Source organism: Catharus ustulatus, chromosome 7 (genome assembly GCF_009819885.2).
Source record: "Catharus ustulatus isolate bCatUst1 chromosome 7, bCatUst1.pri.v2, whole genome shotgun sequence".
Classification (NCBI taxonomy): Eukaryota; Metazoa; Chordata; class Aves; order Passeriformes; family Turdidae; genus Catharus; species Catharus ustulatus.
The window spans coordinates 39,888,699-39,904,209 of record NC_046227.1 but is presented as its reverse complement, the minus strand read 5'-3'; the positions used below and the strand labels follow the sequence as shown (position 1 = coordinate 39,904,209).

The 15,511-nt window shown below is 60.6% G+C and overlaps 1 protein-coding gene across 1 annotated transcript; it reads right to left on the bottom strand.

Moving 5' to 3' along the window:
- Nucleotides 1-169: 169 nt before the first annotated feature.
- On the bottom strand, nt 170-13,283 carry GALNT5 (polypeptide N-acetylgalactosaminyltransferase 5). Its single transcript, XM_033065412.1, has 11 exons — nt 13,240-13,283; nt 12,983-13,197; nt 9,648-9,814; nt 8,114-8,233; nt 7,650-7,785; nt 5,981-6,100; nt 5,556-5,673; nt 5,079-5,402; nt 3,561-3,641; nt 2,759-2,920; nt 170-582 (listed from the first exon to the last, which is right to left on the bottom strand). Exons 2-11 carry the CDS (start codon nt 13,177-13,179, stop codon nt 436-438), a joined length of 1,572 nt encoding a protein of 523 aa, XP_032921303.1. The 5' UTR covers nt 13,180-13,197; nt 13,240-13,283; the 3' UTR covers nt 170-435.
- Nucleotides 13,284-15,511: the final 2,228 nt, after the last annotated feature.

Genomic DNA, 15,511 nt, shown 5'->3' with positions numbered 1-15,511 from the left:
ATCCAGTGTGGACATGGTGTTGGTTTTTTTTTGATGCATTGGTCAACAAACTTTCAGTTTCTGTGGAGGAATTTGCAGCCCAGTTTGCTGCTTACAGACTTACTTGGAACTATTTCTGTAGCTTATGCTGCTGCTGGGGAGAACTGAGGGATGTTTGCTTACAGTAGGATGGGAACTTCAAAAAATATTTCCATTTAATAATACAGAAAACAAGTTTTTCCCAAAGTCTCCTACAGCGAGGGAAAATGATCAGATGTGCTCAGGCACAGTCACAGCAGATGTGTGCTCTGGGTGCTCTCATCCCTCGAGGTGCTGGTATCAAATCACACACTCCAGCCATCAATTGGAAATGCATTTCCCACCTTGGAGCTGCTGCCAGCCGCAGGATTGTCCTTGCCAAGCCCACAGGGCAGTCCTGGTGCAGCTGGGCTGCGCTCAGTCCGCATGGTAAGAGCCAAAGTGCCACTTCTGGTGGGGGCTGGCGGGGTCACAGGCTGTCACCCGCAGGGCTCTGTACGAGGGGTGCACGGCCAGGCACGCCGGCTGCGGGAGGTGCTGCTGCTCCGAGATCAGGTGGTCGGTCTGCAGGAGAGACAGCGGGGTTTAGCGGGGCTGGGCTTAGCGGGGCTGGGCTTAGGGGGGCTGGGCTTTGGGGGGCTGGGGTTTGGGGGGCTGGGATTTGGGGGGCTGGGATTTGGGGGGCTGGGCTTAGAGGGGCTGGGCTTAGCGGGGCTGGGATTTGGGGAGCTGGGCTTAGCGGGGCTGGGCTTAGGGGGTCGGGGCTTAGGGGGGCTGGGATTTGGGGGGCTGGGCTTTGGGGGGCTGGGCTTAGGGGGGCTGGGATTTGGGGGGCTCGGGCTTAGGGGGGTTGGGATTTGGGGGACTGGGGCTTAGGGGGGCTGGGTTTTGGGGGGCTCGGGTTTAGGGGTCTGGGCTTTGGAGGGCTGGGATTTGGGGGGCTGGTCTTAGGGGGGCTGGGATTTGGGGGGCTTGGGCTTAGTGGGGCTGGGCTTTGAGGGGCTGGGTTTAGGGGGGCTCGGGCTTAGGGGGGCTCGGGCTTAGGGGGACTGGGATTTGGGGGGCTGGGCTTAGCGGGGCTGGGCTTAGGGGAGCTGGGCTTTGGGGGGCTGGACTTTGGGGGGCTCGGGCTTAGGGGGGCTGGGCTTTGAGGGGCTGGGCTTAGGGGGGCTGGGCTTTGGGGGACTGGGCTTATGGGGGCTGGGCTTAGGGGGGCTGGGCTTAGTGGGGCTGGGCTTAGGGGGGCTTGGGCTTAGTGGGGCTGGGCTTAGGGGGGCTTGGGCTTAGATGAACTGGATTTAGGGGAGCTGGGCTTTGGGGATGTTCAGGCTGTAGGGCCCCTGCTCCAGCAGCAGCTCCACTTTCCCTCTGAGAAAGGCCAGCTCCTCACTGTGTGCCCTTCTGTGCTCGTCCCTAGCACCTGAGATATCTCTGCTGACTGGCAGGGACTTTGGTGTGGGGTCCAAGCCCGCAGCTGCTGCTGAGCCAGGCTCACCCCGCGCCTGCTGTGCCCCTGGATTGTCCCTCACTGGGGGCAGAGAGGGGCTCCCTCTGCCTGTGTGCCAGTTTCCAGTGGAGGGGGTCACTGGGGTGGGATTGGCACACAGGGCACGCACAGCAGAGACTGAGTGGTGAGTTTTAGGCTGTTGGCTGATGAACTCAGCCCAGTCACTGCACTGAACAGGTGCTGGGCAGCACACTGGGTGGTGAGAGAATGAACAGTGACCTCCATCCTTCTGCCTCTCACATCTGCCTGGATTAACCTCCAGCCCCTGAGATGCTGCAGGTGCTGCACAGGCAAGGGACACTCCTGCCCTGCAGTGACCCTCAGGAGTCGCTCACTAACACCCAGGTGAGGTGTGGAGGGACGTCTGGGCAGCAGCTGCATCTCTGTGCAGACAGGAACTGCACTTCATCACTGGACAGCACAATGCCAGATGTCAGGAGAGGGTAAAGCACTGCAACTCCTTCAGAGAGCAGCCACTGAGATCTCCTCAGACTCTGCTGCTCCACCAGTGAAAGGCACCACCAATCCATCTCACCCTCAGCTGAGAAACCAGGCTGGAGCAGGAGACAAGACCTGCCGTGCCCCATACTGCTCCCTGGGCATTTCTGCATACTTTTCACAAAGTGAAATGACAATTTTACAATTTTCAGTAAGGGGATAAAAATTTTCCTGTATTTTTCCCTAAACACCCAGGGTGAACTTGTGGCATTCTGGCACTTAACACTTCAGGCTGAAAAAAACCAAAGGGGAACAGGAAATGCTCTGTATATTGAATGTGTAATTTAACCACATTTTTTCTTTCTTAAGTGAAGGGTGTTTTTTCCTCAACAATAGACTGTGCCATTTCAGAGCATTTTGGACAACTACTTGCAGCGGGCTGACAGAGGTACAGCCATGACTCTTTGTGCAGAGCAGGCAATTAGTGTAAGTATCCATTCTTCTCCTTCCCATAAACGCTGTCTTTAAAAACCCCCGTGAGCTGAGAGGCAGTCGATAGTGACTCATCTCCCTCTAAGTGCTATTGATGGTTTCTGTGTAGAACCAGGCTGTTCTGTCGCTGCAGCAGCGCCTGGCATGTCCCAGTGTCCCCACCCGGGTGGACACAGCCCCTGGCAGCGGGAATGTGGGGCTGGGCACCCACACATCTCCAGGGACAGTGTGGGGTGTGCCAGCTGTCCCCATGGGTGCCCTCCCGGCGCTCTGACCACCCTGCAGGGCCGTGGCACCACTCACCAGTCCCGGGTGGGCAGTGGTCAGCGAGCGGTGCAGCCAGCCCAGGCTGCGGCTCCTGCCCTGGCAGCGGCGCAGGCCCACGGCTCCCAGCACGCCCGACGGGGCAAGGCAGAGCTCCCCGTGCTGGATCAGCCTCAGCCACGTGTAGTTGAACTTCTGGTGCTGTGGGGAGAGAGCAGGAACAGACACGGCCGGTCAGGCGGCATGGCCGGGCTGGGCACGGCTGATCTGGGCACACAAACCCATCCAGCCCGGGGACAGGGGAGGGGACAGGGGAGGGGACAGGAGAGGGGACAGGGGAGGGACAGGAGTGGGGACAGGAGAGGGGACAGGGGAGGGACAGGGGAGGGGACAGGAGGGGACAGGAGAGGGACAGGAGAGGGGACAGGAGAGGGGACAGGAGAGGGGACAGGGGAGGGGACAGGGGAGGGGACAGGGGAGGGGACAGGGAGGGACAGGGGAGGGGACAGGAGAGGGGACAGGAGAGGGACAGGAGAGGGACGGGAGGGGACAGGAGAGGGGACAGGAGAGGGACAGGAGAGGGACAGGAGAGGGGACAGGAGAGGGACAGGAGAGGGACAGGAGAGGGGACAGGGGAGGGACAGGAAAGGGGACAGGGGAGGGACAGGGGAGGGACAGGAGAGGGGACAGGGGAGGGGACAGGAGAGGGGACAGGGAGGGGACAGAGGAGGGGACAGGTCACCAGGGGGAGGCACAGGAGAGGGGACAGGTCACCAGGGGTCGGCACAGGAGCTCCCAGCCCCCTGGCAGTGTGACACCGGGCTGTGCAGGCTGTCCTTACCGTGCTGTTAACATCACACTCCTCAAAAGCCAGGGTGGTGCCTTCCACAGCGATGCACCCTGCCAGGGCCACGTTAACGAGCTGGGAAACAGCAAGGGAATGCGGAGTCAGCCGTGAATTCCCTGGAACGGGGAGAGGATGTGACACTGCGCTGAACCTGCGGGTCCCCAGCTCTGATTAACACCGCTCACATAACTACGGGACACAGAAAAGCGTTCCAGGCCAGGCTGGACGGGGCTCGGAACACCGTGCTCCGGTGAAAGGTGTTCCATGGCATGGATGGAATGAGCTGAGTTTGAGGGCCCCCTTCCACCTAAACCATTCGGGAATTCTGTGGTGGAGAAGAAGGGGAGTCTGACCCGATTTCTCTCACCACGCGCCAAGCAAGGGGCTTGTGGAGGCAGCACTGAATCCAAACCGATTTTAAAGCGTTCTGTGCCCGCTGCCCCCGGCGAGGGCAGGGTCCGTGCCCGGAGCGGGGCCGGTCCCTCCTCCGGCCCCGCAGCGCCGGGAACGCGAGCGGCTGCTGCGCCCTGCTGGCTGCGGAGCCGTGCTGCAGAGCCCGGTACTACAGAGCCCGGCCTTACACAGCCTGCACCTACAGACCCTGCACCTACAGAGCCCGACCCTATAGAGCTCGATCCTATAGAGCCCAGCCCTGCGGAGCCCGACTTTACAGAGCCCGGTACTACAGAGCCCGACCTTACAGAGCCCGGTCCTACAAACCCTGTACCTACAGACCCTGCACCTACAGAGCCCGGCCCTACAGAGCACGGCCTTACAGAGCCCGGCCCTACAGAGCCTAGCCTTACAGAGCCTGCACCTACAGACCCTGCACCTACAGAGCCCGGCCTTACAGAGCCTGCACCTACAGACTCCGACCCTACAGACCCTGCACCTGCAGAGCCCGGCCTTACAGAGCCTGGCCTTACAGAGCCTGCATTTTCAGACCCTGCACCTACAGAGCCCGATCCTACAGAGCTCGATCCTATAGAGCCCGACCCTACAGAGCTCGATCTTACAGAGCCCGACCCTGCAGACCCTGCACCTATAAAGCCCGACCCTACAGAGCTCGATCTTACAGAGCCCGGCCCTACAGACCCTGCACCTATAGAACCCGACCCTACAGAGCTCGATCTTACAGAGCCCGGCCCTGCAGACCCCGCACTGCACTGCGGCTCCCCAGCCAGGGCAGGGATCGCGGGCGGGATCCCCCCGGGACCCCTTGGCTGCGGGACTCTCCAACACGGAGGGATTTCTGCCCCCGAGGGCACAGCCAGCCCTGGGGCACAGCCAGCCCTGGGGCACTCCTGTCCCAGCCCTGGGACACTCCTGTCCCAGCCCAAACACCCACCTAGCTCCCTGGAGGGAAGCTCTCCCGTCTATCTGTGACCCATTTCTTTATAACAATGCCGTGGAACACAGAGCCCCATGCCGTATCTAATCCCCAAAACGCTGCCACAGCCCAGGGAGCGGGGGACAGCCACCCCCGGGGGCAGTGACACTTGGGGCACGCACCAGCCCGCTGGCTTTCACCAGGGGAGCCTCCAGGTCCGGGTACACGTTCTGCAGGTACCAGCGGAAGGTTTTGCAGCCGAGCTTCTTGCGCAGCTGGATCTGCTGGCTCAGGTCGCCCACGTCCACGCCGCCCTGCAGCAGGTGGTAGGCATGGCCGTAGAACAGCTCCTTGTACTCGTCCAGCCACACCTCCGCCACGCGGGCCAGGTTCCTCTCCACCGTCCTCACCCGGTCTTTGGGGAAGGAGTAAGGATTGTCATTCCTGAAAATGTGCCCAACCCTGGAGCACGGAACGATCTCGATCTCTCCTCCGCACATCCAGACCTGAGAAACAGGACGCTGCTGGAGACACCAGGGTGGGAGCTGGCTTTGTGCAAGCCAGGAGAGGCAGAGATTGGGTGCCCAGGGAGAGGGGGTGTCCCTGGGGAGCCCCTGCCTGGGCCCCAGCCCTCTGCCAGGTGTGTGACAGCGACCTACCTTGAATGAAAGCTCCATATTCTCCCCTCCCCAGACATCCAGTCCCGGGTCGTACATTCCCAACTCAAAAAAATACTTCTTATCGATGGAGAACAGGCCACCTGCCATGACGGGGCACCTGGGGACGGAGAGGCACAGGGGCTGTGACAGAGAGGGCGTTTGGGTGGCTTTACCTTTGACCTCACCCATGCCAGATGGGGCAGGGAAGGGAAAAGGCAGAGGGATGCTCTCCTGGGGACACACAAGCACAGGGAGAAAGGTTTGTGGGCTTTGCCTCATGGGGGGAATGCCTGAGTTCAGCTGGAAAGCACAGCAACAAGACTTGGCCACAAAAAACAACATTTGGCCTCAAAGGAGCCCGTGCTGCTAAATTATTACCAAAGGAAGGGGCTGGCTTGCAAAACTCTCACATTTGTTTCTTTTACCTTATTATATCAGTCTCCTTGATTTTATTTTTCTCGATGACCTCTTGTGGAATCTGCCTCCATCCAAAATTCATTGGCCAGGTGAAAATCCCGCGCTGGAAGTTGTCCACAGTCATGTAACTGAAGAGAGAAAAAATCAGGCTGACTAATTCTGAGACACAGTCCTGATTGAAAGGTCACCCCTAATGAGTGAAGATGAATATCTGTAGATAATTAAACCAGAATTTCAACAGATTTCATCAGGAATCCTCTTCATGTGCTGAAAGTTGTGAAAAAGCAAGATGGTGTGTGATAAACACAGGCCACATCCACAGCTAATGTTAATTCCTGGTGTACAGCAATATTCTGTGTGCCAGTGGGGAGCTGCTGGGGGCTGGTGAGGGGGTCTGGAGTAATGGATCCACTGCTTGCCATGGATTCTGTAATGGATCTAGCCTGCTATGGATCCACTGCCTGCCATGGATCCACTGCTTGTCATGGATCCTGCCTGTAATGGATCCACTGTCTGTAATGGATCCTGTAATGGATCCTGCCTGTAATGGATCCACTGTCTACCATGGATCCTGCCATGGATCCTGGTTGTAATGGATCCACTGCCTGCCATGGATCCACTGCCTGCCATGGATCCACTGCCTGTAATGAATCCTGTAATAGATCCAGCCTGTCATGGATCCACTGCCTGCCATGGATCCACTGTCTGCCATGGATCCTGTAATGGATCCACTGCCTGTAATGGATCCTGGTTGTAATGGATCCACTGTCTGTAATGGATCCTGCCATGGATCCACTGTCTGTCATGGATCCTGTAATGGATCCAGCCTGTCATGGATCCACTGCCTGTAATGGATCCTGCCATGGATCCACTGCTTGCCATGGATTCTGTAATGGATCCTGCCTGCCATGGATCCACTGTCTGCCATGGATCCTGGCTGTAATGGATCCACTGCCTGCCATGGATCCACTGCCTGTAATGGATCCTGCCATGGATCCTGGCTGTAATGGATCCACTGTCTGCCATGGATCCACTGCTTGTCATGGATCCACTGTCTGCCATGGATCCACTGTCTGTCACGGATCCTGTAATGGATCCACTGCTTGCCATGGATCCTGTAATGGATCCAGCCTGCCACGGATCCACTGCTTGTAATGGATCCTGCCATGGATCCTGCCTGCCATGGATCCTGCCTGTAATGGATCCACTGCCTGTAATGGATCCTGCCATGGATCCTGCCTGCCATGGATCCTGCCATGGATCCTGCCTGTAATGGATCCACTGCCTGTAATGGATCCTGCCATGGATCCTGCCTGCCATGGATCCTGCCATGGATCCTGCCTGTAATGGATCCACTGCCTGTAATAGATCCACTGCCTGTAATGGATCCTGCAATGGATCCACTGCTTGTCATGGATCCTGACTGTAATGGATCCTGCCATGGATCCACTACTTGCCATGGATCCACTGTCTGTCATGGATCCTGTAATGGATCCAGCCTGCCATGGATCCTGGCTGCAACGGATCCACTGCCTGTAATGGATCTACCAGTGGGTGGTTCTGGGCAGGTTTTGCTCAGGACACCAGCCTGGACTGTGGGACTGTCACGAAGGATCTTCCTCACCTCGTGCCCTTGTCTCCCTCCCGTCCCTGTCTCCCCCCACGCCCTTGTCTCACCTCATGTCCTTGTCACTGATGACCTCGATGACAGGACAGGCCACCTTGGTGCGGCGCAGGCGGACCCTGTCCAGCAGCGGCTCCAGCCAGCCCACGTTGCACTCCACGTGCGAGTCCAGGAACGTCAGGACATCCCCTGTGCACAGGTGGGGCAGGATCAGGCCTCAGACACTCCCCCCCGAGTGGCTTCCTGGGCACCCTGTGGGTTCGGGGTGCTGCTGACTGTGCCACAGCCCTCCTTGGCTCCCCAGAGCTGCCCAGCCCCAGGCAGGAGCGTTTTTCCTTCCTTGGCAGGAATGGCCATTGCGGCACTGACACTGCCCAGCTGGGGCAGGTGTGGAGCTGGGACTGGAGCTGCCATCAAAAGGACACCCTGGGTGCATTGGGAGGGACAAACACAGCGCTGGGGAGGGATGCCCAGCACCTCTGGGGTCCCCCAGGGCTGAACACAGCTCCTGTCCTACCTCTGGCGATCTCAGCTCCCGCCAGCCTGGCCCGGATCAGCCCGTGCCGCTCCCGGAGGTGCAGGACCTTCACCTTGGGGAACTGCGACATGTACGTGTCCAGCTGCTCCTTCAGGTACTCTGCAGAGGGACAGAGGGGTCTGGCTGACACACTGCCACCCTCCCAGGCTGGAGAGCCACGAGCAGATTTTCCCTGGAAGCACCTCCAGGCACGCCAGGCCCTCAGGTGTGGGGTGTGAACATCTGGGCACGGGGTGTGAACATCTGGGCACGGGAGGGGCTCCTCGTGCACTCTGGAGCCCACCTGAGAGAGGTCTTTTCCTGGAGAGCCAGCAGTGGGGAAATGTCATGGCTTGCAAGGCAGGATGTGCCCTGCAGTGTGAGCTCTGCCCCCAGCTGTTAAACATGTGGGGATATCTCCTGTTAATGGCCCAGCTGTTAAACCAGCTGGGCAGGGATCTTTATCTGTCCCACAGCCCATCCTCCCTCCAGGAGATCTCTCCTGTCCATGGCCACTGAGTCCCAGGGCATGGCTGATAAAATTCCATCATCCCATGGGGAGATGCTCCAGCCAGGGGAGGAGCCAAGCATTTCCTACCCTGATCAAATCTGAGATTTGGAACATCAGAGCAGCCTTTCCCACTGGATCCCAGAGGAAAACCAGACCCTTCCACATCATCCCTGGGCCTTGGGAGGGAAACTGCACCTTGTACAGGAGCACTGCTCCAGCTGAGCCACATCTGTCACTGCAGGAGGATGCAGCCACCATGGGATGGGACTGCTGCCAACACCCTGCCTGACGGGTGCCAGCCTGGATTCTGACTCTGATAGTGGCTTTTTTTGTTTGTTTGTTTGTTTGAATTGTATTTTTATTTTAAATTTCTTAATAAATATCTGTTATTCCCATTCCCATATCTTTGCCTGAGAGCTCCTTAATTTCAAATTATAATATTTTGGAGGGAGGGGATTTACATTGTCCATTTCAAGAAAGGCTCCTGCCTTTCTTAACAAACACCTGTCTTTCAAACCAAGAGAGGAAACTACATCATTCCTAAATTTCTAAGAGCTGAACTCAGCAGGGAGTGGAAGCATCACAAGGCAGGGGTTGGCACCAGCTGAAATGCCAATGGAAATCATGTGCAGCACAGATCCTGGCTCACCCCTGCTCCCACTGCAGCCCCCTGCCCTCTGAGCCACCCCACTCTGGGAACAGGGGGTACCTGCCTGGAGCTGCACACTGAGCGGGGAGAGATCTGACTGCACAAACCCTTCAGCCAAAAGATGAATGGGCTGGGCAGGACTCAGCTCCCTGGTGCTCCTGGAGCTCCCAGCTCCTCCTCCTTCACCCCCGTCAGCAGCCCCAGCCCCCCCTGCCCTCTGATCCCCTCAGCCCCAGTGCGGGCCAGGGATGCACTGCAATACAGGAAGGAGAAAATGTGATTTCTCTCCTGCTCAGAATTGAATTACAGGGAGCAAATCACATTTTGCCCTCAAGTTATATTAGTTTCATAAAGGCAGCAGGAGGCTCACCCACCCTTGGTGCTGCAGTCATCCACCAGAATGATCTCCTGGACGAGGCGCGGAGGGGAGCGGCTGAGGACGCTGTGCACCGAGCGCAGCAGCGCGGACCACACCTCGTCCACAAAGCACATGATGATGCTGGTGCTCGGGAGGTCGTCGTGGACCTGCTGCTCAGAGCACCTGCAACAGCAACACGGGCTCACAGGGGCCAGCCACCCTCCCCGGGGCTGCAGCTGGTGTTACTGGGACAGTGGGCTGGGAGGGGAAAATGCCCAGCGTGAAATTGGAGGGGAAACCCTGCAGTGCTGGGAGGGGAACAGAGGGGTGAGGGGGAACCCCACACCCAGCCCCATGGGACAGGATTCTGACAGGAACCTCTTCTGAAGGACATTCAGAGGAATTCCAGGGCTTCACAGCTAATCACAAGTGTTCTGGCTGAGTGAAATTCACCCTGGAATTACTCCGTGTAAGTCCCCTTCTGTCTCAGGGAGGTCAGTGGGCAGAAAACACCAAAAAGCCCATTTTGGATCCAGTCCTGCCTCACCTTGCTGGGCAGCTGGTGAGCAGGACTGGGTCATGCCCCATTTATCCCCCACCATAGAATCCTGGAAGTTTGGGTTGGGAGGGAACTTAAAGCCCATCTCCTTCCAAATGCTCCCATGGGCAGGGACACATTCCCCTAATCCAGATTGCTCAGAATCCCATTCAGCCTGGCCACAGACTTCCAGGGATGGGGAAGTCCCAGCTTCTCTGGGCACCCTGGGCCTCCCCACCCTCACAGGGAACAATTCCCTCCCAATATCCTTCCCATCCCTGCCCCCTGGCTGTGGGAAACCACTGCTCCTTGTCCTGGCACTCCAGGCTCTTGTCCAAAGTCCTTCTTCATGTCTCTTGGAGCCCCCTCATGCGCTGGAAGGGGCTCTGAGGTGTCCATGGAGCCTTTATTCCCTTCCTCTCTGAGCCCCACACTCCTAATCTGGGCTCTGCCTGGAGTGCACACAATGCTCCCACCCATCCCCTCCTCCTCAGGGCCCTCTCCTCCCTCCAGCTGCAGGGACACAGCACCCACGAGCACCAGCAGTGCCAGCAAAGCTCCAAAAGCAGCGAGCATGGTGCACAGAGAGGCTTGGACTGGCCACATGTCAGTGGTGCAGTGCAGTACTCCAGGAGGAATCACAGCAGGAACTGGACTCTAAACTGGGAGAGACTGGAATTCACACACACACACAAAAATAAAATTGTTGGCTGGCAAGAGCTGCCAACAGCCACTGGCCTGCACGGGCTCCTGGCAGAAGCAGGGTGCCCAGGGCAGCTCCGTGCCCCGTGGCAGCAGCTCCCACCCCCAGGGACGCGCCCTGTTTGGCCAAGGTGTTCCCTGTGCTGCCAGGGGGCTCCTCCTGGGCAGGTGCGTCACTCCCCGGAGCTGCTTCCTGCTCTGCAGCTCCGGGGCTTTGCTGTGCGGACCTGAGCTGGCTTTGTGCCACCGAGGCTCTGGGCCTGGGCACAGGTGGCTTCTGCAGGTGGCACCAGGAAGCAGCCCCAGCTGTGTCCCCTTTCCCTGCTCCATTCTTCCCGTGCAGGATCTCGCCTCAGCAAGCACCACCAGCATGGAGGGGATGTCTGAACTGTGCTGTGGCGTGGGGGACAGCCATGGCACAACTCCCAGCCCATGGTGGGGATGTCTGCACTGTCCTGTGACATGGGGGACAACCATGGCACAACTCCCAGCCCATGGTGGGGATGTCTGCACTGTCCTGTGGCGTGGGGGACAACCATGGCACAACTCCCAGCCCATGGAGGGGATGTCTGCACTGTGCTGTGACATGGGGACAATCATGGCACAACTCCCAGCCCATGGAGGGGATGTCTGCACTGTGCTGTGACATGGGGACAATCATGGCACAACTCCCAGCCCATGGAGGGGATGTCTGCACTGTGCTGTGACATGGGGACAACCATGGCACAACTCCCAGCCCATGGAGGGGATGTCTGCACTGTCCTGTGGCGTGGGGGACAACCATGGCACAACTCCCAGCCCAGGGTGGGGATGTCTGCACTGTGCTGTGGCGTGGGGGACAGCCATGGCACAACTCCCAGCCCAGGGTGGGGATGTCTGCACTGTGCTGTGGCGTGGGGACAACCATGGCACAACTCCCAGCCCATGGAGGGGATGTCTGCACTGTGCTGTGGCGTGGGGGACAGCCATGGCACAACTCCCAGCCCATGGTGGGGATGTCTGCACTGTGCTGTGACATGGGGACAACCATGGCACAACTCCCAGCCCATGGTGGGGATGTCTGCACTGTGCTGTGGCGTGGGGGACAGCCATGGCACAACTCCCAGCCCATGGTGGGGATGTCTGCACTGTGCTGTGACATGGGGACAGCCATGGCACAACTCCCAGCCCATGGTGGGGATGTCTGCACTGTGCTGTGACATGGGGGACAACCATGGCACAATTCCCAGCCCAGGATACCTGTCTGTGAGCATGGAACAGGGTCACTGGAGGGTCTCTGCACGGGACAGGCCTCTCACCTGCCCAGGGGCTGAGAGAAGTTTTTAGGAAGGGCTGAGTGCAAGAGGAGAACCTGGCACTCACCCTCCCTGCCCTCCCTGCAGCTGTCACAACCAGAGAGTGGCATAGGTTGAAAAAGAGCTTTAAGACCATCAAGTCCAAGCACTCACCCAGCAGTGCTGAGCCCCCTGGCACAGCAGCTCAGCATGGGGCTCCCCAGTCTCCTGTCCTGTTGGTGAGCACTGCCCTCGTTTCATGGTGACAACCATAACTGTGGGACAGTTCCCCAAACCCAAACTCCACATCCCTCCCTGCATGTGCCCCCAGAGCAGAGTCCCCCAGCCTGCCTGTGCAGTCTGTGCCTGCTGGATGGTGCCAGCCCTCAGCAGGTGTCCTGCAGGTCCCTGGCTGGTCCCTGGTTTGGTGTCTGCTCCTCGAGGGCAGGGCCATGGCAACCCGAGGTGTGAGTGTCCCTCTGGGCAGTGGGGCTCACACACCGCTGGGTGCAGGCTCCAGGCACCAACACACGAGTTCTGAGTGCTCAGAGCTGCTCCTGACACACCAGGTGCAGCGTTCTAAGGCACAGAGAGCTCTCAGCCCCTCACCCTGTGCTGGGGGTGCTGGCCCCTTCGGGCAGCCAGGCTCAGTGGGTTATGACAGCCTGCAAACTTCACCCAGTTTTGTGTTTAACGACAGGCTGCTCTGACCTGGGCAGCCAAAGGCATCTGACAGGGAGCAGGGCTGAGGTGGAGGGCTCGGTGTGCCCCCAGCCACCCTCCCAGAGCCCATTCCCAGGGGAAGCAGGGGGTTTGTGCAAGGGGAGCAGGTCTTACCCGGCAGGCCTGGTGTCTGCAATGGCTCGATCCACGGGGATCAGGTCGCTGAGGTAGACATTAAAGTTTCCTTCTTTCCATCTGCTTTTTGCTTCTTCTTGTTTATCGTCAGGGACAGCAACAGGGTTTCCAAACTGGCCGGGAGCTCGGGGGTCCCTTGGTGAGAGCGTTACATCCATGGACAGGACTCTGTGCATCCCGGGGCTGCTCCCTGCCTGCTCCTGCCCAGTGCTAGGTGCTGCAGGAGCTGCTCCTGCCTGCTCCTGCCCATCCTGCCCAGTGCCAGCCGCTCCAGGAGCTGCTCCTGCCTGCTTCTGCCCAGTGCTTGGTGCTGCAGGAGCTGCTCCTCTCTCCTTCTGCCCATCCTGCCCAGTGCCAGCCGCTCCAGGAACTGCTCCTGCCTGCTTCTCCCCATCCTGCCCAGTGCCAGCCGCTCCAGGAACTGTTCCTCTCTCCTTCTGCCCATCCTGCCCAGTGCCAGCCGCTCCAGGAGCTGCTCCTCTCTCCTTCTGCCCATCCTGCCCAATGCCAGCTGCTCCAGGAGCTGCTCCTCTCTCCTTCTGCCCATCCTGCCCAGTGCCAGCCGCTCCAGGAGCTGCTCCTCTCTCCTTCTGCCCATCCTGCCCAGTGCCAGCCGCTCCAGGAGCTGCTCCTGCCTGCTCCTGCCCAGTGCCAGCCGCTCCAGGAGCTGCTCCTCTCTCCTTCTGCCCATCCTGCCCAGTGCCAGCTGCTCCAGGAGCTGCTCCTCTCTCCTTCTGCCCATCCTGCCCAGTGCCAGCTCCTCCAGGAGCTGCTCCTCTCTCCTTCTGCCCATCCTGCCCAGTGCCAGCCGCTCCAGGAGCTGCTCCTCTCTCCTTCTGCCCATCCTGCCCAGTGCTAGGTGCTCCAGGAGCTGTTCCTCTCTCCTTCTGCCCATCCTGGCCAATGCCAGCTGCTCCAGGAGCTGCTCCTCTCTCCTTCTGCCCATCCTGCCCAGTGCCAGCTGCTCCAGGAGCTGCTCCTGGCGTCGCACCCAGTGTCCGGCTCCGGCCATCCGTGGCGGTGGCCCCAGCAGTGGCAGTGGCAGCGTGGGCAGAGTCACTGTCCTTGTCACCAAGTTCTTTGTGCCTTCCACGTCTCTTTGTGGCGTTCCCAGCGGAGTGGGGTCCAGGGCGGGGGGCTGCGGGGCTGGCGAGGTTCATCCTCTCTTTGCTAATGAGGACGAAGTGAGTTTGGGAGGAAGTTTCCTTCGTTTCCTCTGGTCCAGGCTGTGCTGCCGTCCCCGCATCCCGGGCTGCCAGGCTGGTCCGTGCCGTGCCGGGGGAGCGCTGCTCGCTCCCGTGGGCGGCGTGTCCGGGGAGCGCCGTGCCCGTCCCGCTGCGCCCGGGGGCTGCTCCCGGCGATGATCCCGGACCCCCGAGCCCGGCGGGGGCTGCTCCCGGCGATGATCCCGGACCCCCGAGCCCGGCGGGGGCTGCTCCCGGCGATGGCCCCGGGTCCCGGAGCCCGGCGGGGGCTGCTCCCGGCGATGATCCCGGACCCCCGAGCCCGACAGGGGCTGCTCCCGGCGATGGCCCCGAGCCCCCGAGCCCGGCCGGGGCTGCTCCCGGCGATGATCCCGGGCCCCCGAGCCCGGCGGGGGCTGCTCCCGGAGATGGCCCCGGACCCCCGAGCCCGGCGGGGGCTGCTCCTGGCTGTCCCGCTGCCTTCCCCGGAGCCTCGGGGCCGCGCCGGGGCCGCGCCCGCCCCATCCCCATCCCCATCCCCGGCTCCATCCCCATCCCCGGCCCCGGCCGCCGCCCCGCCGCCTCCCGCAGCAGCCGCCCGCCCGCCTCGCCGAGGGAGAGGCGGAGCGCGGCCATGTCGAGCAGCACCCAGGCCACCGAGGCGGCGAACACCAGGGCCAGGGCCCGCCCGCTGCCGCGGAACAGCCGCCGCAGCCCGCTCATCCCGGGCGGGCGGGCGCGGAGCCGCCGGAGCAGCGCAGGGGAGGCGGGGATGGGGCCGGGGATGGGCCAGGGATGGGCCGGGAATGGGGCCGGGAATGGGCCGGGAATGGGGCCGGGAATGGGCCGGGAATGGGCCGGGAATGGGGCCGGGAATGGGCCGGGAATGGGCCGGGGATGGGCCGGGACGCGGCTGCCCCCGCCCCACCCCGCGCCGGGACCCGCCCGGCCCCGGTGGGACATCCCGGGAGCAGCGGGGCTGTGCCTCGGGGGACACAACCCGGGGATGGGCCGTGTAGCTCGGGGGGGACATCCCCTGGGACCGGTGATGCGGCTGGGGGGAACATCCCGGAGATCAGAGATGTGGCTGGGGGGAACATCCCGGGAATCGGTGATGTGGCTGGGGGGATACCCCGGAGATCAGTGATGTGGCTGGGGGGATACCCCGGAGATCAGTGATGTGGCTGGAGGGAACATCCCGGGAATCAGTGATGTGGCTGGGGGGACATCCCGGGAATCAGAGATGTGGCTGGGGGGATATCCCGGGAATCAGTGATGTGACTGAGGGGAACATCCCGGGGATCAGTGATGTGGCTGGGGGGAT

What these genes read in the sequence shown, in the direction of transcription:
- GALNT5 (XM_033065412.1), bottom strand. Translation starts at nt 13,179, where the DNA reads ATGCACAGAGTCCTGTCCATGGATGTAACGCTCTCACCAAGGGACCCC. An exon ending in ATATGGAGCTTTCATTCAAG is followed by an intron (nt 5,403 to 5,555) that starts GTAGGTCGCTGT and finishes CCTGTTTCTCAG; the next exon opens with GTCTGGATGTGCGGAGGAGA. An exon ending in TGGTGAAAGCCAGCGGGCTG is followed by an intron (nt 3,642 to 5,078) that starts GTGCGTGCCCCA and finishes GCTGTTTCCCAG; the next exon opens with CTCGTTAACGTGGCCCTGGC.